Genomic DNA, 21,204 nt, shown 5'->3' on the forward strand with positions numbered 1-21,204 from the left:
TATTTCGCTTTGGACTTCTTTTGTTCAATTTACAGGCTGTTGCCAGTGGTATAGTTCTGTGAAATGTACAATAATTTACACCTTAGGTGTTCCTTAAGGATGTCTAGATCTGAATTTAACATTTTAAATTCATTATAAGCTAAAGATACTTTCTTAAAAGCCTCACATAGCAGCATTGAGTACTATATTCAAATGATCGTTAAGTTAAACAAATATTACACATAATAAACTTTTCGTAGGGATGAAAACTACTGATAAACCTAGGTGCTATGGACTAAATTGTGTCTCTTCCAATTCATACGTTGAAGCCTTAACCCTCAATGTGCCTTTGTGGAAGTAATTAAAATTAAATGGGGTTATAAAAATGAGGCTGTGATCTGACAGAATCAGTGTCCTTACAGAGACATCAAGAGTGAGCTTTCCTTCTCTCTTTCCAAGCACATGCACCAAGGAAAGGCCATGTGAGGACTTAGTGAAAAGGCTGCCGTCTGTAAGCCAGGAAGAGAGCCAGAAACTGAACCCTACCAGAAACTTGATATTGGACTTCTAGCCTCCAGAACTGTGTGAAATGAGTATCTGTTGCTTAAGCCACCCAGTCTGTGGAATTTTGTTACGGCAGCCCAGGCTGACTACTATACCAGGCATCATTATTCCTTAATGTTAGTCTTTTAAAATGAAAATTATGACATTTAGAAATTATTTTTTCTAAACATAACATAGAAATGTTTTTTATCTTAAGTCATTTCAATTTTTACTTTGGCTGCATCCAGATATAATTTGGGACAAGTTGAAGTTTTTGCTGCATAGCTTTGCAGTGTGTTTTACTGTGACACCTGTAAAGCTTTTAAAAACATGTGATAATCATGGGCTTACTGCTACAGGACACAAAAGCAGGCAGCGTAAGGGCAGAGATGGGAGGTATCGAAGAGTTACGTGTGAGCTACATACACAAGAGGATTTTACTGTTTCTAAATTAATTCTTCAATCTAGCTTATTTTGTTCACATACATCACTATGAATTATTAAAAATGACACAAAGTATAAACTACATTTTAAATTTCTAAAACACTAAACTAAATTATGACTATTTTAGGTATAAACTGTAATCTACCTGTACTGCCACTATTGTGTAACTACAGATATCCCAGAAGTTGTTTAATCAAAAGTACTAACTAAAGGTACACAAACCTTCTAATCTTAACATATCCTATGCTTGTTTCCATTTTCTTTTTTTGGCCCCACCCTGCGGCTTGCAGGATCTTACTTCCCTGATCAGGGATAAAACCTGTGCCCCCTGCAGTGGAAGCACAGAGTCCTAACCACTGGAGCATTAGGGAGTTCCCTCAATTATTTTCCTTAACCATTTTGTTTTGGGTGGAAAAATCTCCTGTATCATTTCTATATCGTCAAAAGTCAATAGAATTTTATTAAGAAAATTGTACCATTCATCCAAGGATTCAGTAATGTGTCTTCCTGATGAGTACTAAGATTCAAAGGCGGCAATGGCACTGGTAAGCACAGAGGTTTGGAGACTAGTGCTGCTAAGTGACATTCACCAACCATAATCTCTGTATTTTTAGAATCGCTGTTGTGTGAGCAGAAAAACCAAAATCAGAACTTAAATTTATTCTAAAAACATTAAAGTAATGAGAATCAAATAGGTAGAAACACATCCTAATGATATATATGTTCTATACACTATGCTATATACTACTATTATATACTATGATTCTTCAGTATTTTCAATAGGTTGTTCCTGCCTTAACTAGAAAACCAATACTTTTTAAATGGCTAGGGAATGGGGAGAAGTAGGGTGGTGGGGTTGAAACTAGAGCAAAATATTTTTGATCACGCCAGCCAAAAGGTTAGAGGAGGAACTATATCAATGCCCAGATCCAGAAAAGACCATTCAATGATTCTAGGGACAGTGCAATGAAACAAATGAATTACAAGTTATTCTTCAGGATAAGTATATATAATAAATTTATACATGTCCTTGAGATCTACCTTTGAGAAGAAGGTATAAGAAATGTGTAGTTTGAGGCTTCTGATTTAAACAGCTTTGATTATATTCTAATTAGTGAGATCCTATATAACCAATTTAAAAAACCACTCTAATCTTGAGGTCACTTACCTAGAAAAATAAGTAACTAAAGCAGGCGGAAGGGTGCAAAGTACCTCAGAGCTAACAGATATAAATGCATCTACTTTCTCAGAGAAAGATTCATGTCCTTATTCAGATACTAAAACATTTTACTTTAAATACAATTCTAATAAGCCATAGGCGAGTCAAAATAGTAAGAAGAGGGGATAATGCTTATAATAGTTGAAACTTAGACACACTGATGGAGTTTAATCATTTCACACAAAATAAAAATTTCTGCTTCTCTCCCCAACTAGGGATAGCCCTGATATCTGCCATCATCATAACTCTCCTCCAAATAAAACAAAACAAACCAGGTAACATAAAACAAAGAAATATGAATTATGGAATTTTATAGATGGAAAAGATTTTCTAGTAAACTTCTTTTATTTTGATTAGATGATGAAATCCAGGGTAAGGTGGTGACTTGCCCAATATCACACTCCTGGTCCTTATGGCAGAGCCGAGGTGATGACAAAACTCTGCAGGTTGCAACTATTTAGCTTGTAAACATAATGTTTTTTATAGGAAAAAAAGTTAACCCTTGTCACATTTTCTTTTTAAGATCTTCAAGCGGTAATGAATCATACTGTGCCAACCTAATTCTTAACTAGGCTTTTCTTTAACATAAACGTTCTCAGACTTGAGCATGTATCAGGGTTAGCTGGTGATCTTGTTGAAACACAGATTGATGGGCCCTATTTCTGGAGTTTCTGATTCAGTAGGTCACGGATGGGAACAAGTAATTTGCATTTCTGGCAAGTTCCCACAAAATGCTGCTACTCTAAGGCTCACAACTGGAAAAACACTGTCTTAACATAAAAGAACCTGAACAGATTTGTCACCTGACCTGACTGCGCCTTGCCTCATAGCAAAGTGGGAGTGAGAGGTGAATCAAATGATCTCCCAGGTACCCGCCAAACCTAAATTTGGTTTCTGTAGTATGTCCCAGTGAGTGTACTGTAGCTCTCAGTACTAATCACTGCAGACATGGAAGATACCCGCAAGCTGCAACGCTCATCTGCTTTCAGCTATTCTTACCTTCATAACAATCACATCCACATCTTTTTCTTTCTTTTATTGTATCAGCATTCCTCATTCCTTTCTCAAAAAGTAATTTATGGCTGAAACAGTTAGTGACAGCTTTAAAGTAACTTATAATATCCTTGACTCTGTATATACCTGACACGCTAAATAATACCCACATACTGTTTATGACATAGCAGCCCAACTACATACAAGAGAGAATGAAAAACATGCTCAAGACACAAATTACATAGATGACTATTTTAACATTATGTAATTAAAAATTATGTTACAAACCTTCTGAAAACTTCAGAAATAGTTTCTTTTTCTTCTCGAATAGCTACCTTGTCTGAAAATCTACACTGTGGAGAGATTATGGTTAAAAAATGTAAGTGAATATCTCTACATTCCATATTAGGCTACGAGGCTTACCAGATCAGAATGTATTAGATATTAATTAAACAACTAGCTTATGGCCAAGCCAGGAAGTAATTCTACTCTACATTCTTTAAAACACTGAACACTGACTTCAAAATTTCCAGTGTTCAGAAAAACATAAATCAACACATTTTCCCTAGTTTTTGATATCACCTTTAATTATGCAAACTACCATTTCTAATTATTTTGAACAATTACAGCCATGTTTCCTTTTATTTAGAAAGAACAGCTTTGAGTGATTTTTATTTATAGGTGGTATTTATGAACATAAATGTATTTTTCATTAGGAATATTTATATCTATTTAAAATGTTGGTATACTTAAAGCTCTTTACAATTACTATCTTGGGAACTGTGATTCTCTAATTACGAGAAAGTTATACATGCTTAAATACTAGGCTTTTGAAAAACAGACACCAAAATAAACCCCTCAAATCACTCATCATTTGGGTAGCCAGAGTTAACCACTTAATATCTTACTTTATATCTTTCTAGTCTTTCTAAACTTATACAAGAATATTTTATAATAACAGTACACATTATATACACTATTATAACCTTTAGGAAGAACACTATAAAAATCAACTGAGAAACATGAAATATTAGGATATAACACGTTCCTGGATGAGAATGTTAAATGTAAAAAATGCTAATTCCATCCAAACTTATTTATACATTTTAAAAATTACAACATGAGTTTAAAAGAAAAGAAAATCATATATATTTCTTTCTTAGAAAAAAAGAATATAAGAACAGCCAAAAATATTTTAGATTTATAAAATATTTTGGTATCTTTTAAAGCAAGCCTTCCTTACTGTTTTTATTTTTCAAGTAATTGACAGTATGGAATTGGTACAGATCTGAGCAATTAATGAAATAAAAGAGGAGTCATTCTATACATTAAAAACTGAAAATATTTAAGAGGTCACTTGAAATTTGTGAGGAAATGATTCAATAAATAGTAACAGAACAACTAATAGGTAGTTAGTTGGATGGAAAATAAGCTTGGAAAATAAGCTTGGCACCAATTCACCATATTCCAAAATACATTCAATAAATATTTAAATATAAAAAATACTGAAAGTATTGAAAATAAAAGATGAGTAGTTATGTAATTTGGAAGGTAGAGAAAGCCTAAGATAACACCAAAGGCAGAAACCATGAATTATGGATCAATAGGTCTGAATAAAAACATTTAAAGTATTTTCATATGCTAAGATGACAAAATCAACTGTCAAAATAAGAATAGAAAGGTTACATTGTTTCTACATTCTTTCTTCCAAAATAAAATTTAGATTTATATTGATAAATTTAAATATAATAAATAACACCAAAAAATACTAGAAAAAGATACAGGTGAAAAATTTTAACTCCAAAACACAAAGTCTTTCTCTAAATACAACTCACAACTCAAATATTATAAAATAAAACTGATACACTGGACTAAATAAAAATAAAAAGCTCCTTCAAGGTAAAAAGTTCCTACACTAAGTTGAATGCAAATGAAAAATAGGAAAAATGAGGGCAACATATGACAGAGAACCAATATGTTTAATATATGAAAAGTTCTTACAAATAAAAAAAGATCAAAATCTGAAAAGAAAAATGGGCAAAGGACATAAAAAAGAAGTTCACAGAAGAAAATGTAAATGACTTTTACACATACTAAAAGATGCTTAACTAGACTCATAAGAGGAAAGCAAATGAAAAGTCATTTGTAAAAATACACAGATGGACAAAAATAAAAAAAATTTTAATACTGAGTTGGTGAGTGTATGGGGGAGAAAACTGTCATTCCCATACAATGTTGATGGAAGCATAAATCAAAGCAATCTTTATGTAGGGCAATCTGAAAATTCTACTTCTAAGAATCAATCCAAAAATGCTTGCACATATGCAAAATGCCTTATGCTCAAGGATGCATAATGCAACAATGTTAAAATAGCAAAAAAATGGGAACAAACCAAGTGCCCATCAATAGTGGAACTTGTTGAGCAGAGTATATCCATATAGTGGATAATTATATAATTGTAAAGAGAAAGCATCCTTACATATATGGAAAGGAAACACTCTGTTATATAGTAGGTTGAAAAAAGATGAAGAATGGTATGCTATCGTTTGTATAAAATTAAAAAGAATACACAACAGGTCCAGTTCGAGAAATGGCAAGTATCTCTTACTGGGCTAATCCTTCTTCAGGTAACAACTATAAACCCTAGACAAGATGTTAAAAAAAACTGGATGCAGCCTAGATGGGATTGGGGGAGAATGGATACATGTATATGTATGGCTGAGTCCCTTAGCTGTTCACCTGAAACTACCACAACGTTGTTAATGGGCTATACCCCAAAATAATATAAAAAGTTTAACGTTTGAAACAAAAAATAAAAAGAATATACAATAGGTCCAGCTTAAGAAATGGCAAGTAAGTATCTCTTACTGGGCTAATCCTTCTTTAAGTAACAACTATAAACCCTAGACAAAATACAAAAACAAACTAACTGCCGGAAGACACCAGAGAGATACGAAAAGCAGGCACAGTCCGGAGGGAAAGAGGGAATGACACCGGGTAACAGTCCTGTTTTTATGACACCGGGTAACAGTCCTGTTTTTATGACACTGGGTAACAGTCCTGTTTTTATGAATTTATTCTTAAAGGGAGAACTCAGTTGTAACCACTTGGAAGGCTAAAAATTTGCCCTCCTGAATGAAACAAAGAACCAGAAGACAGAATTGAGGCAAAGTCAGAAACTGGGATGTGAGGTTGGGGACCCTGGAAAGGAGAGAGCCTAAGAGAGGAAGTCCCTAAATGTGTTTTAAACTTGGTCCAAACCTCCAGCTGACCCTTGAGCTATACCTTTGTAAGGCAGACTCCAAACAACCCAGGTGACACTAAAAGAACTGAAGAAACATTTCAACTGCCTACTACCCCGGGAAATAACCTGGAGGATGAACCCACCAAAGTTACTGAAGAAACCTAAGCATGCCATTACCAGAGGGCCCAGCAAGTGCAAACCTGGGCGCTTCTTTCAAAATACCAAATTATAGAGACGGAAAACATATTAATGGTTGCTAAGCTTACAGATGTTAGGGGTAGGGAGGGAGGTGTGACGAAGAGGTAGTATTAGGAGGGTCTTTGTAATGATGTAATTATCATCTTGATTGCACTACAGGCTACAAAAAACCTGCACACTTGATAAAATACACAGAACTGCACACCCTCATTATACTAACACCAAATTTCTGCTTCTGATACTGGGCGTTAAGATGAAATCATGGGGGGAAACTACTTTTGCAACTTCTTCTGAATTTACAATTGTTTCCAAATAAAAATTAAGGACACCAGCGTTTTGACTATCTGGGGCTCAAAACTAGAATCATTAAGCAATTACCACCGTAGTAAACCTAAAAATTGTTGTATATGGATTCTGAGTATAACTGATACATAAAAAGGCCTACAGGTGGAAAAGACAGAAATATATACAGATATATAAGATCAATAAGGAAGCATTTCTAAAAATTCACAGAAAACCATACATAAAAGCAGAAAAAATGGCAGTCTAGACCTATGCCCTATAAATCAACTTATTTACCCTCTGAAATTCCAAAATGTAAGGTGATAGATAGTTAAAATTTGTTAATTCCCAAATCTGGGGGCCAGATATCTTAAAGACAAATATTATTGACAGGGTCATGTATTTTCTAAAGAGTTGATACTTTGAAGTTTACCATGGTATTAGAAGGAAAAAAGTATCATTTCTCTTCTCTTAAACAAATCCAAAAAATAGCATCACTCTAGGAAGCAGCTAAATGTTTTTGTGGATTATTTTTAAAAGAGCTAATATTGAAAACAGTCTACATCTTTAAAATATTTAGCGTTAAGAACTCAGTGAATTCTGGCAAACATCTCTTAAAATCTATCCTTGCAGAAGAGAATGCATTAAGTTTTCTCTCTGCTTTAAGTAGAACAGGATACAAACTGTTTATTTTTTAATGTTTTAGAGCAAAGGTTGGCAAGCAATAGCCTGCAGGCTGCCTGTTTTTGTAAATAAAGATTTATTTGAACGCAGCAATTGACATTTGTTTTCATACTGTCTATGGCTTCTTTCTCGTTATAGCGACAGAGTTAAGTAGCTGTGACAACAACCATAGGGATCACAGAGCCAGAGAAGTGTTACTATTTAGTCTTTTAAAGTAAAGGTTTTCTGACCCCTGCTACAGAGTCAAGGGACTCTACTGTGTGACCCTGGATAAGATACTAAGTCTCAGTGTTTTCATCTGTGAAGGGAAATAACAGTACACATTTCATGTACAGTAAGGAGATCCAACCAGTCCATTCTGAAGGAGATCAACCCTGGGATTTCTTTGGAAGGAATGATGCTGAAGCTGAAGCTCCAGTACTTTGGCCACCTCATGCGAAGAGTTGACTCATTGGAAAAGACTCTGATGCTGGGAGGGATTGGGGGCAGGAGAAGAAGGGGACGACCGAGGATGAGATGGCTGGATGGCGTCACTGACTCGATGGACGTGAGTCTGAGTGAACTCCGGGAGTTGGTGATGGACAGGGAGGCCTGGCGTGCTGCGATTTATGGGGTCGCAAAGAGTCGGACACTACCGAGCGACTGAACTGAACTGAAGGTATTAACTCAGTAAATCTGGGTTGTCCATATGTTATCTGTTAAAGGCTTGGCCCATGACCTGCCATGCAAGGTGGCCAAAACAAACAAAAACACATACAAGAAACAAAAACCTACAATCATTTGTATTATTATTCTCTATCAGCCACTGCTCTAGGTGTGAAAGTTCATTTATGAGCAAAATGGACAAAAATCTTTGCCTTTATGGAGTTTCATTCTAGCAGGAGGAGACAGAGATAAACATAAATAAGTAAATGTAAAGGATGTTATATTATGACAAGTACAAAAAAGGGGGATATGAAATGTTGACAGCAAGGAGAATATTGCAATTTTAGACTGCATGGCCAAGGGAGGTCTCTCTGAGAACATGAAATCTGAATAAAGATGTGAAGGAAATAAGAAAGTCAGCTATATAGTTTTTTTTTTTAGGAGATAAAATGCCAAAATCAAAGGCCCTGAAGTGGGAAAAAGCCTGGTTTGTTCCAAGAACAGCAGGAGGCTAAGGTGGTCAGAGTGCAAGAGCTAAGGAGAGTAGTCAGATCAGAGAGGAACCAAAGTTGGGGAGGAGGTGGGGGGGACAGATAAAGGGTCAAGTAGGTCATAGTAAGGACTGTGGCTTTGAGCCTGAATATTAAAAGCCACTGGAGAATTCGAAGGGGAAGAATAACATGGTCTAACCTATGCTGTGTTGACAATAAACTATAAGACAGTAATATTAGAAGCTGGAGAAATGTTAAGAGGCCCCTGCAGTAATTCAGGCAGGAGATGATACAGGCTGGGCCTGGGTGTGATGTGGTGTGGGTGGGAGTGAAGAAAAGAGGACAATTTCCAGACATCATCTGAAGCTGAGGCCAGCAGGATTTCCTTACAGTCTGCATATGGAGTGAGAGAAAAAGAAAGGAAGGGAAATCCAAGGTTTCAAGCCTAAGTGATTTATCAAGGATGGGGTTGCCATTAATAGTAAAGGGGGAAAATGACAGGAAAGGCTGGTATGTGGCAGGGGAGGGGACATGTAACAGGAGTTCAGTTTGGAACACGTTAAGTTTGGGAAGCCCAATTGGAGATCCCAGTGGAAAAGTCAAGCAGGCAACTAGATACAAAGCTCTGCAGCTCAGAGAAGAAGTTCAAGCTGGAGATGTGAATTTGAGAGTCTTAGCACACAGGTGGCATTCAGTGCAATGAGGGTGCATGAGATCATCTAAGGAGCAAATCTAGACGGAAAAAAGAACAGATTCCTGGTCTAGGTGCTGGGTTGCTCCAACACATAGAGGTCAGGGAGATCAGGAGAGACCAGCAAAACCAACTGGGAAGTTGCAGACAGAAATGACACCAGGCAGGTTATATTTATCCTGAAAGTCATGTGAAAAAAATGTTTCAACAAAACTGCTAAATACTAGTGACAGTTTCAGTAAGATTAAGACTGAACTATGTCCATTAGATTCACCAACGAGGAGTTGGCTGGGGAGTGTAAGAAGGGTAGTTTTGGTGGAGATGAAGGTGAGTATCTTTGGAACTGGAGGAAAAAGACTAGAGATGGTGGGTCTAAACAAGCTTTTGGAGAAACAGGATGACTGCTGAAAAGGAAAACAGAACCTTGAAAGTGCTTTTTTTGTGGTTTTGTTTGAAGATGGGAAAAAAGAATGCTAATGTCAAACAGAATGATCCAGTAATGAAAGAAGAATTGCTGCAGCGTATTTTAAGAGAGAGAAGAGGTGGATTTTAGCACACAGGTGGAAGGATAGCCTTGGCCTGTTCACCCACTATAACAGGAAAAACCGGAGTTTTGGGAACAGATGCAGGTAGGTGGTCTAACATATTGGTGGGAACTTAAGTTCCTTTCCAATTATTTCAATTTTGTTGGTGAAGCAGGAAATAAAGTCGCTAGCTGTGAGGACAAATCAGGAGGAATAAGGAGAAAGAAGAAACCATGAAATAGTTGTTGAGGTGTCAATTAAATTATTCAACAGGTTAAGACAATCATACACTTTATCTGGCAGATAACTGATACCCTGTTTTCCCCATATCATACACCAGTGGTGTGTTTCAACATTAAATTAGGTTTTTATTCAATTCCTAGGCCTTCTGCATCTGTGGTTGAATAACTGATGCTTGCATTCACAGCACTCAGGCACTGTGATATTCAAAAATTTCAAAGAATATCAAATGATCTTCAGTACTTTGTGTTTAATGAGGCAGGAAGATATGTAACAATTTTGAAAGAGTCATATAGGTTTGAGAAGAACCTTAAAAGCTAAATATGTAATTATACAGTACACCCCATTTTCTCAGACAAGTGAGTGTCTGTTAATACTGTGCTTATGCCAAGTACCAAACTATATAGTCCATGGCCAGAATGATGTAACTTTTATTCAACAAAAAGGCATTATCCTTGTTGCGTGAGTGTACGGCTAAGATGAACTTCTATATTTACCACCATCTGGACCAAGAAATAAGGAAATGCAAAAGATTCTCTAGTACCTTTTCGTCCAAGTCTGAACTTTTTGTCTGTTCACTTAGGCCTCCCAGTTTTTCATTTGAAGAAGTTTCATGAGTAACTTCTCCTAAGGAAATGTTTGCATCTTTGGAATCATGTTTTATCTCACTTGCTGAAAAGAAATAATATTCAACTGTAGAAACTTTAAATGGCAAAATAACCAAGTCATTTAGAGACTGTTCTAAAAGTGAGTTAGAATTCAGAGACTCTTTTAAAGTCCAATGTGACAAATATGAAGTAGCATTTTCAGCAAATTATACATTTATTCCTCCCTCTCTATCAAAATAACTCCATTACATGGTATAAAAAGATATGGCAGTAACACAAAATTAAGACATAAAGATAAATTTAAGAATCTTTCTTGATCATGTCCAGTTATTTTCAATGTATTTTTAAAACCTGAAAGTTTCTGAAATTAACTTTCCAATTAAATTATTTCCTGCAAAGATTTGGTTATTTAAACTTATGATTAACTGTTAATTATAAAAAATATTAAAAAGGACTCATTTAAAATATGATTAAGCTTAAATACATATTTCGGTTTCAAAATAAGACTACAAAAATTGCTGAGTTCAATTATCTTTTATAGATAAAGCCTAACAAAGTTATTTATTAAATAATCAAATGGAAAATTTCTCAAAATCTGATCTGCCAACCAGGCAGTTAAACTGAGAAAAACTGACAAAGTGTGTACAACAGGGTTGACAGACTTTGAAATGAAAAGCTTCCTTTTTAAATAAATTCATTCTGACTGTGCCTAAATAGAGATACAAAAACACTTCAATGTTATACATTATGAAAATGTCAAGTTTTACCTGCTGACAAGGAAGCACAGATCTCTGACTTCACTGATCCGGGATCCGGTACAGGCAGTTCTCTATCACAAAGCAAACAGAGCTTAAACATTATCACATATTCTTGCAGAACTATCCACTTCTCTAAACATTATATAACACTAGCTTTAGCAGCTGGTGAACATCAGCTCAAGTCCTCCAAGGTCAGAGTACTATTCGGGGACACACACCTAGATCAATTCTGAATTTGATTCTCTAATCACATTCGCCACAATGGTTAGGAAGTGCTGCCATTCAAACTTTGTTACTCAGAGAGAACTGAGAACATACACCAAGCATTTGAAACATTTTTTAAAGTATTACACCAATGCACGATAATGACTAACTCTACTCTCAAGCAAGCATATGTGTGTCTTACTGTCAATGTAAATGGATGAGTTTGAGAGCAGTTTGAGTCTTTTTTTTTGGTAGTCCCTGAAGACAACCTAAGATTTAATAGTAACAGCTATGGCTTAACTGTCGTTAAGCCAACCTGGGTTCGAATATTGTTCTGCCACTTACTATGTCAATTGTGGCAAAATTATTAAACTTCTTTGAGTCTAACCACATTTATAAAATGAGAATACTACCCACCCATGAGGTTACTGTGAGGATTAAATGACATAAAATGTTCTTAAAGCCAATGGCATAGGCTCAACAAATGAAAACTACATTTACAGGAGCCACTCAAAAAATCGCTTAATATTATTCCACTTTTAAAAACTTAAGACAAAAAATAAATAAAAGTACACCAAACACAATATAATAAACACCCATGACCTCACTATTTACTCCTTTAATAAATGAGTTTTATTAAACTTATCCTACAGTTCTATGACTGCGCACTGGTTCAGGGATACTTCCTAGCCAAGAAAGAAGAAAACACAACATTTTACATACACCATTCTTTGAAGGCTTTGGAAAACAGGAAGTAATTTTCCCCCCCAAAATAAATACTAGAAACAGAAGTTGTTAGAGGAGGTAACTGCTGGCCAACCTGTGAGCTGGACCCAGGCATCTGGGACTCCTCATTCCTTCATGTGTCCTTGGAATGTGTGTTCTGCTTGCCTTCCCCACACTGGAAGGTGCTCAAGGACACTGCCGTGGGATGGTAGGTGCTGTTGAGACCATCTGGATGCTATATGTGACTGAACTCAGTTTTCTATGTAATCTTAAAATATTCTGGGGGGTCTTCCCTGGTGGCTCAGTGGTAAAGAATCTCCTGCCAATGCAGGAGGCAGGGGTTTGATCCCCGATCCAGGAAGATTCCACATGTCGTGCAGCAATTAAGCCCATGCACCACAACTATCGAGCCTGCACTCTAAAGCTTGAGAACTGCAACTAATGAGACCACGAGCCACAACTACTGAAGCCGGTGTGCTCTAGAGCCTGTGCTCCACAAGAGAAGCCACCACTACAAGAAGCCCACGCACCACGGCCAATGAATAGCCCCTGCTCACTGCAACCACAGAAAAGCCCGCACAAGCAACAAAGACCCAGCACAGTCCAAAGAAGAAAAGGTTCTGGTGGACTGGAGTGAAGATCTGCTCATCATGCGGCTTCCCAAGACAAGCCTCGAAAGTAAGTTCCTTTGCTTATTAAACCTGTTACCTATTAATCTGGAGTGATTTGCCTCTTTCTCTGGTTTCCCTCTGCCTTGTGTGTGTGTGTGTGTGCGCGTGTGTGTGTTGTGGGGACAGTTTTAGATTACACCTAGAAAACTCATGAGGCTGCAAATTATAAGTATACAGTTTAAAGAAAGGAAAAATAAAATGACAGGACAGAAACATATACAAATCTCCCCCACCCCATCTTGACTCATGTCTATTTACTAGAGGATCTCCATTTCAGTATTTCAAAGGTCTCTTCAACTCAACATGTCTAAATTTGAGCTCATAACCAGCACTGTTCCACAGTCCTGACTGTTGTGATCAGGGAATTGTAAATGCCCTTCTTTGAAACAAGAGAAACCAGGTATCATCCCTAACTCCTACCTTGGACTTTGCTACCATTTGATGAATAGATCTGCACTTCCTAAAATCTCTCTTAAATCCACCCCCACTTCTGGCTGAAGTCACCATGTGCTTTGATCTAGTTATTACAACAGCTCCTTGCCAATTTATTTTCCACACCAAAGTTATTATGATTTTTAAACTGTAAATCTGATCAAATTTTCTACTTAAGAAGTACTTCAGTGAATCCTGGTATGTTCTTAGGATAAAGTTCAAACTCACCATGGATTCTAGTTTATCTAGGATGATTTGTGTATGCCTCTTAACCTGGTGTATTAATTATTAATACCTCCCCATGTCCCTCTCAAAATTTTTGCAACTCAAAAGGTCAATTCTACTGTCATCCTATTTACAAAGCCCCACTCAACTGAGCTTTCTGCATATTCTGTAGCTTCATTTCCTACCACCTGAACACTGTCATGGCATGTTATTTCTGTCTCTCAGTTGTAACATGCTCTTCCCTGAGGGCCTGACTATAGACGCTTGCTTCCCTCTCACTTTTCTACTCACTTTTCTTTGCCTATTGCCTGCTGCTGCTAAGTTGCTTCAGTCGTGTCCAACTCTGTGCGACCCCATAGATAGCAGCCCATGTTCATCTTAAATGTCACGAGGACCAGGAAGCCTTCAACATCTTGTATTTTTGCTGTCATATTTTATTGTATTTGTTTAATCATTTGCAACCCTTGACAGACTAAACGCTCTATGAAAACAAGGTCCATAGGCATCTAGTTGCTCTCCGTACACTCAGACCCTAACATCTTCCTGGCCAGACATAATGCTGCTGCTGCTAAGTCACTTCAGTCATGTCCGACTCTGTGCGACCCCATAGACCGCAGCCCACCAGGCTCCCCCGTCCCTGGGATTCTATAGGCAAGAACACTGGAGTGGGTTGCCATTTCCTTCTCCAATGCATGAAAGTGAAAAGTGAAAGGGAAGTCGCTCAGTTGTATCCGACTCTTCGCAACCCCATGGACCGCAGCCTACCAGGCTCCTCTGTCCATGGGGTTTTCCAGGCAAGAGTACTGGAAAAAGGGTGGGGTTCCATCAGCCAGACATGAGGGAGACTCAAATGAATATTCCTGTTTAGGAACTTCCCATATAGGACGAGGCACACATACACAATATCCTGAGATACGGGCCAAGAGAACTATTGCAACAAATCCCTAGAATAACATCTCAGATGTGATTTAAAGGACAACAATGAAAAGAAAGGAATTTGCAGATAAAGAAACTTATGTAAAAGGATTCAAATATCTGACATTGTGGAAACAGGGAGCTGCCTGCTCTGCTCATCTTTTATTAGCCTCTCCTTGCACTTTCCCCCTCAACAGCCCCATAGCTGCCAAAGAGAGAATGGATGCAGATCCACCAAAGAGCCATAAAAAGCCATGCCAAGCAATTTAGACTCTGACCTTAGGTGGCTGAAAGCCACTGGAGCATTGCCAGCAGTCACTGGAAGATCAATTTCTCTTTCCGAAAATTACTGAAGAGGAGGATATACTAAAAGAGCTCAGGAAGATTAACTAGGAGCTAATTGTAATAATATAGAAAAAATATGAATAAAATAATAGCAGTGAAAATTGAGAGAAAGGAAAAACCACAAGAGATATTTAAGGTAATAGCATGAAAAAGATGAACTGACTCAATAAATAAGAGAATTGAAGGATGTTTCAAATTATCCTGCAAGTTATATTCACAAAGAGATATGGATCCAGACAAATAAGAGATTACGCCTTAAAAAAAAATCCAAACCCAAAAAGGTAAATAGGTATAGCAAGTGTACTGCTTTAATATCAAAGTATTACAAGAGTACTTTTAATACTGCTGGTATAGTTCATAAGGGTGAGAAACTTTTCACTATGAATAACTAACTTACAAGGAAGGTAAGATTGCACATGCCAGTCTTGTTAGAAGTAATTTTGTTTCGAATTTGTGAGACACAAAGAGACATACAATTTTTAAATTTACCTAGAGTAGAAAAAATACAACTGTAACCCCCATAAATATATTACAACTTTGTGTCCGTGGAGCAAAGGGAGAAAAACGAGAGGCAGGAGGAGGAAAGCAGAGAAGCAGACTTGGTTGAGGCTACAGAATACAGGGAAGCGAAAGAGAAGATCTGAGTGAAAAGGAGACTTAGAGAAGCTTCTGAAGAGCAACACAGATTACATGAAGTTTATCCTCTAACAGCATTTTTCAAGGTAGTGATGAAATTTAATGGGTTCCAACCAGGAGTTTTAAGTAAAACAGAATAAAATAAAAATATGATACTACACCACTTGTAGTAAGGAAAATATTATTTTTATAAATCTAGTGTCTTACATATTCATAAGTATGTACCAGATTGTAATGTAAAATGTATCTTTAGTATGGGTAACTGACAAAAAGGTTTGGAGATGACAGCTCTAGAATAATTATTAACAGAAAAAACTTGAAAACTATTGCCCAAGAAAAATTCAGAATGTTATTACTTCCTTTTGAGGTGCTAACTATAGCTGAATGCAGTCGATGTTCACTTATTTATATATTCACATACTGATTGTGAAAAAGACTACCCTAAACTTGCTGGGGCAATTATTCTGTAGATAGTAGTGGCCAAAAGCAGAGAAATACTACAATATCCAATTCACTGGGCCAGAGGTTCCCAAGCCTGATGCCATGATGTGCAGTGCTCGGTTTCCTGACATTACAAATAATAACTCCATCAAGTACAATACTATTTATTCTAGCAAAAACAAACAATGGTTTATATGGTCCAAAAGACAAAAAAGTAAACATCAGAATGATGCTTCTTTATACCTGATACTGTAAAGAGGAAGATGAGATGAGAGAGGAAAGGGGCCAAAAGAAAACAATGTTTGCTGGCAGTCTATAGAGTAATGGATTTGAAGCCACAGAAAGAGCCAAAATGCCACTCTTTCAGCATGCTGTTTTCGGGGAGGGAAGACAGATTTTGGAGCAGGTGGGCCTGGGTCCAGATCTCAGCTCTGATACTGACTGAGCTGAGCGTTCTTTGGAAAGTTAGTGACTTTGACTCAGTTTTAAAGATAGGGCCAGTTTCAATCTCTGAATGGTTCCACTTGCTGAAATAATATATGTAGCTAGCATAGGACAGACACGAAATGTCAGTTCTTACAATTAAGTGTAAAATTGTGTACTAGAATTAGAGTGCCTCAGACACTCAGTGAAAAGGGAGAACGGACCAAGGTGAACTTCTTGAAAGACAGGCCAAGGAGTCTATATACAATACATGAGGGAGAGAAAGAGAATGACCTTTACTTTTTTTGGGGGGGGGGGGGAATTTGGCATGGTAAACCTGGTGACAGAAGGCCAATCTTTTGGGGGGAAAAAACTAATTTTCTAAGATTCTGGGGAAGTAAGTGGAGTGGGTTTCTTGAGATGATATAGTTTACCCAGGGTACATTCATGCTAGGCATGGGTCTAATGGGACTCAAACTTTTTTCCCTTTGTTAATCTAAATCAATCCAATCGCTAAGGAGCAGTACAAATTTTGGTTTTTCTCAACCTTCTTATCTGGGCTTCCCAGGTGGTAAAGAATCCACCTGCCAATGCAGGAGATGTAAGAGATGTGGGTTCAACTGAGCATCAAACATACAAGAGCATACACAACCCTCTTTCCTAAACTAATTAAAAGACGCTTACTCCTTGGAAGGAAAGTTATGACCAACCTAGATAGCATATTCAAAAGCAGAGACATTACTTTGCCGACAAAGGTCCATCTAGTCAAAGCTATGGTTTTTCCAGTGGTCATGTATGGATGTGAGAGTTGGACTATAAAGAAAGCTGAGTGCAGAAGAATTGATGCTTTTGAACTGTGATGTTGGAGAAGACTCTTGAGAGTCCCTTGGACTGCAAGGAGACCCAACCAGTCAGTTCTGAAGGGAATCAGTCCTGAATATTCATTGGAAGGACTGATGCTGAAGCTGAAACTCCAATATTTTGGCCACCTGAAGCGAAGAGCTGACTCATTTGAAAAGACCCTGATACTGGGAAAGATTGAGGGAAGGAAGAGAAGGGGATGACAGAAGATGAGATGGTTGAATGGCACCACTGACTCAATGGACATGAGTTTGGGTAGGCTCTGGGAGTTGGTGTTGGACAGGGAGGCCTGGCGTGCTGCAGCTCATGGGGTCGCAAAGAGTCGGACATGACTGAGTGACCGAACTGAACTGAGTGTTCTTGTACCTCAGTTTACATGTTTTCATTTCAAACACTTTAGTTCCCAATTCCCTAGTTATATAGTTGTTGTGTAGTCACTAATTCACATCTGACCCTTTGTGATTTGATGGACTGAAGCCCGCCAGGATCCTCTGTTCATGGGATTTCCCAGGCAAGAATACTGGAGTGACTTGCCATTTCCTTCTCCAGGGGATCTTCCTGACCCATGGATCAAACTTGTGTCTCCTGCATTGGCAGGCAGATTCTTCACTACTGAGCCACCAGGGAAGCCCCAGCTATAGGTTAATAGTAATTCCCTTGAATATTTGGCAGATTTTTAAAATCTCAATGATCCATTGTATAATATCACTCAACTGAAATTTTAGTATATAATTAAGTTGTGACTGAAGATAATGCTGTGTCCTAGTACAGATTAACAGCATTGACTATTACAGACATTTTCAGATCTCTAACTAAACTCACAGGCTAACTCAAAAGTTTTACCAATTTTACTCATTATCCATTTCTAAGTTTATCAGTTCAAGTCTTTAGGAATGAGTTCTAACATGCTAATGCTTTGAAATTTAATATGGACTTCTAACACTGTGGAGATCAACAATGAATAAGTATTCTAACCTAACTGAAATACCTTACAAATTCTCCTTAACAAGGTCTGAGACTACTTCCCCCAACCATTAAATTAACTCAGGTTCATCAACCTATTTTACCAAGAAGAGATAGTCTAGAGCTTCTGAAAATTTCCAGGCTTAGCCATCTTCAATTTCTATTTCTGTAAAACAGGAACTCTTCACTTTCTGCCATTAGAGTGGTATCATCTGCATATCAGAAGTTGTTGATGTTTCTCCTGTCACTCTAATGGCAGAAAGTGAAGAGGAATTTAAAAGCCTCTTGATGAGGGTGAAGGAGGAGACTGAAAGAGCTGCTTAAAACTAAAATATTAAAAAAACTAAGATCATGGCATCTGGCCCCATTCAGTTCAGTTCAGTCACTCAGTCGTGTCCGACTCTTTGCGACCCCATGGACTGCAGCATGCCAGGCATCCCTGTCCATCACCAACTCCCAGAGTTCACTCAAACTCATGTCCATTGAGTCAGTGCCCCATTACTTCAAGGCAAATAGAGGGGGAAAAGGTGGAAGTAGACAGAGTTCCTCTCATTGGGCTCTAAAATCACTGTGGATGGTGACTGAAGCCATGAAATCACAAGACGCTTGCTTCTTGGCAGGAAAACTATGACAAACTTAGACGGTGTGCTGAAAAGCAGAGACATTACTGTGCCGACAAAGGTCTGTACAGTCAAAGCTATGGTCCTCCCAGTGGTCATATATGATTGTGAGATCTGGACTGTAAAAAAGAGTGCGGAAGAACTGATGCCTTCAAACTATGGTGTTGGAGAAGCCTCCTGAGAGTCCTATGGACATCAGGGAGATCCAACCAGTCAATCTTAAGGGAAATCAACCCTGAATACTTGTTGGAAGGACTGATGCTGAAGCTGAAGCTCCAATACTTTGGCCACCTGATGCGAAGAGCTGACTCTATAGAAAAGACCCTGATGCTGGGAAAGACTGAAGGCAGGAGAAGAGCGGGGAGACAGAGGATAAGATAGTTGGATGGCATCACTGATGCAATGGACATGAACTTGGACAAACTTCAGGAGATGGTGAGGGACAGAGAGGCCTGGCGTGCTCCAGCCCATGCAGTCACAAAGAATCGGACAGGACTGGGAAACAGAACAGAAACAAAACAGAAACTCAGAATCTAACAGGTATCAAACTCTTAGCGTCACAGAGTGAGGAAAAAAGAATGTATTAGTTAGCAACTGGTTGGTAAAAGGGAGAGAGCTGACGTTAGAAATTATATTTTAAGCTTCATCTAGTTCTAGAACAATTCATTAACAATTTTCTGTACAACTATTAGACCCTCTGGTGATCAGGCCTCCATTTTTTCCTGTTAAAGTTTATTCTAGCACTGTGGATAACTGTAAAACTGGTATTTCCAATGTAGTAAAAGGAAAATACTAAAATAACTACTACGGAAATTTTCAAGTTTATTTAAAAATCCAAACTTCAGAAGCAGAAATGAAAGAAAAAGAAGAGCTAATATAAGTATCATTGGTCTTTCTGCCATGAAGGAAAATGAAGTTAAAATAACAGAATAACTATCTGAAGTAAATTTGATACTGCAAACCAAAATGGTTCAGCTTGGGCAGGAAAATCTGATACATAATTTGATACAATACATTATCCTAAAACAGAGAGCAAGAAGTGAAAAAAAAAAAAAGAAGGCAGTTTAGAGATGGACAATGGAGAATTAGTTTGGCCTCAGACTTTTCCACTGTAACACTCAAAGCCAGAAAGCTGGGATGAATAACTATATAGTTGTGAGAAGAAAAAATATAAACTAAGAATTTTTTACCCAATTTGTTCGGAGACAATAGGCATTCTTATGTGCCCAGGATCTTAGGAAACACAGCAATGAAGAACCATTGAAAAAAACTGCTCTGAAATCTAGTCAAACAAGAAATGAATCAAAATAGTCAAGATTAAAGGAGAGTAAAAAGAACTGATGGTAAAGACTGAATCAACTTAAATATAGAATGAAGAGTCTTTGGAAATTCAGATTACTGATGACAATGTAAACGGCACAAGCCTTAATAAGAAAAAACAAAAAATTTTAAGAAAAATGTAAGGGGCAAGATTGGGAGAAAAAGTGAGTATGTTCGTCTTTTATCATGAAAGCAAATGTTACTGTCTGAAGTTAGAACACAATTTTTAAAAGTCATGATTACAAAACTCAAGCTTTAAAATAATCTTTCTTATTAGCTTGGGACCGACTGTTAGGAACTAATTTCTTGTGGTAAAGAGGTTTTTGATTCAGCAATTCCTTTAGTTTCACTTCAGTCTCTCCTACCCAAGTTAAGTGTAAGTAAAATTAGATGTTTTTACTAAAAAGTGGCATGATCTAATTTTTCTGAAATTATATCCACATACATGCCTAGACAGAAGTCTGGAATGACGCACACAAATTTTAGTAATTAATTTGTTATTTTGGGTGGTGGGATTCCCTCCCTTTTACACTTCTATTGTAATGAACATGTGTCATTTTAATGCAATCAGCCATTATTCTAAGAAAGGAAAAAAACTATAAAAAACAAACTTTATGCCCACTTCATAACAACTCTCTCTTTCTCCCTTCAACTGCAGTTCACTGTCAACATCCTGTTAACAGATGTTTGCTTTTGAATGCCAGATTTGCTCCGATTTCTCTTTGCATTCCTCAAAGGAAGCATGGTAGAGGAAGAGTTAAAAGCATCTTTAATAACTACCCTTTACTGAGCTCTCACTATTCACCCAGTGTCAAACTAATACCTGTCCCATCCATTCACTGATTTAATTCTTACAATCCTGAGGCAAGTACCTCCCTC

At 37.4% G+C, this 21,204-nt stretch overlaps 1 protein-coding gene across 1 annotated transcript in view; it reads right to left on the reverse strand.

Moving 5' to 3' along the window:
- The window catches only part of TOPAZ1 (testis and ovary specific TOPAZ 1), a 62,702-nt gene that overhangs the window by 36,432 nt on the left and 5,066 nt on the right, over positions 1-21,204 (reverse strand). Inside the window, 4 exon segments of the mRNA XM_052639053.1 lie at positions 1,443-1,585; positions 3,467-3,531; positions 10,722-10,849; positions 11,553-11,614. Coding sequence (XP_052495013.1) covers positions 1,443-1,585; positions 3,467-3,531; positions 10,722-10,849; positions 11,553-11,614 — 398 coding nt within the window.

This window comes from Budorcas taxicolor, chromosome 1, assembly GCF_023091745.1.
Source record: "Budorcas taxicolor isolate Tak-1 chromosome 1, Takin1.1, whole genome shotgun sequence".
In the NCBI taxonomy this organism is placed as follows: Eukaryota; Metazoa; Chordata; class Mammalia; order Artiodactyla; family Bovidae; genus Budorcas; species Budorcas taxicolor.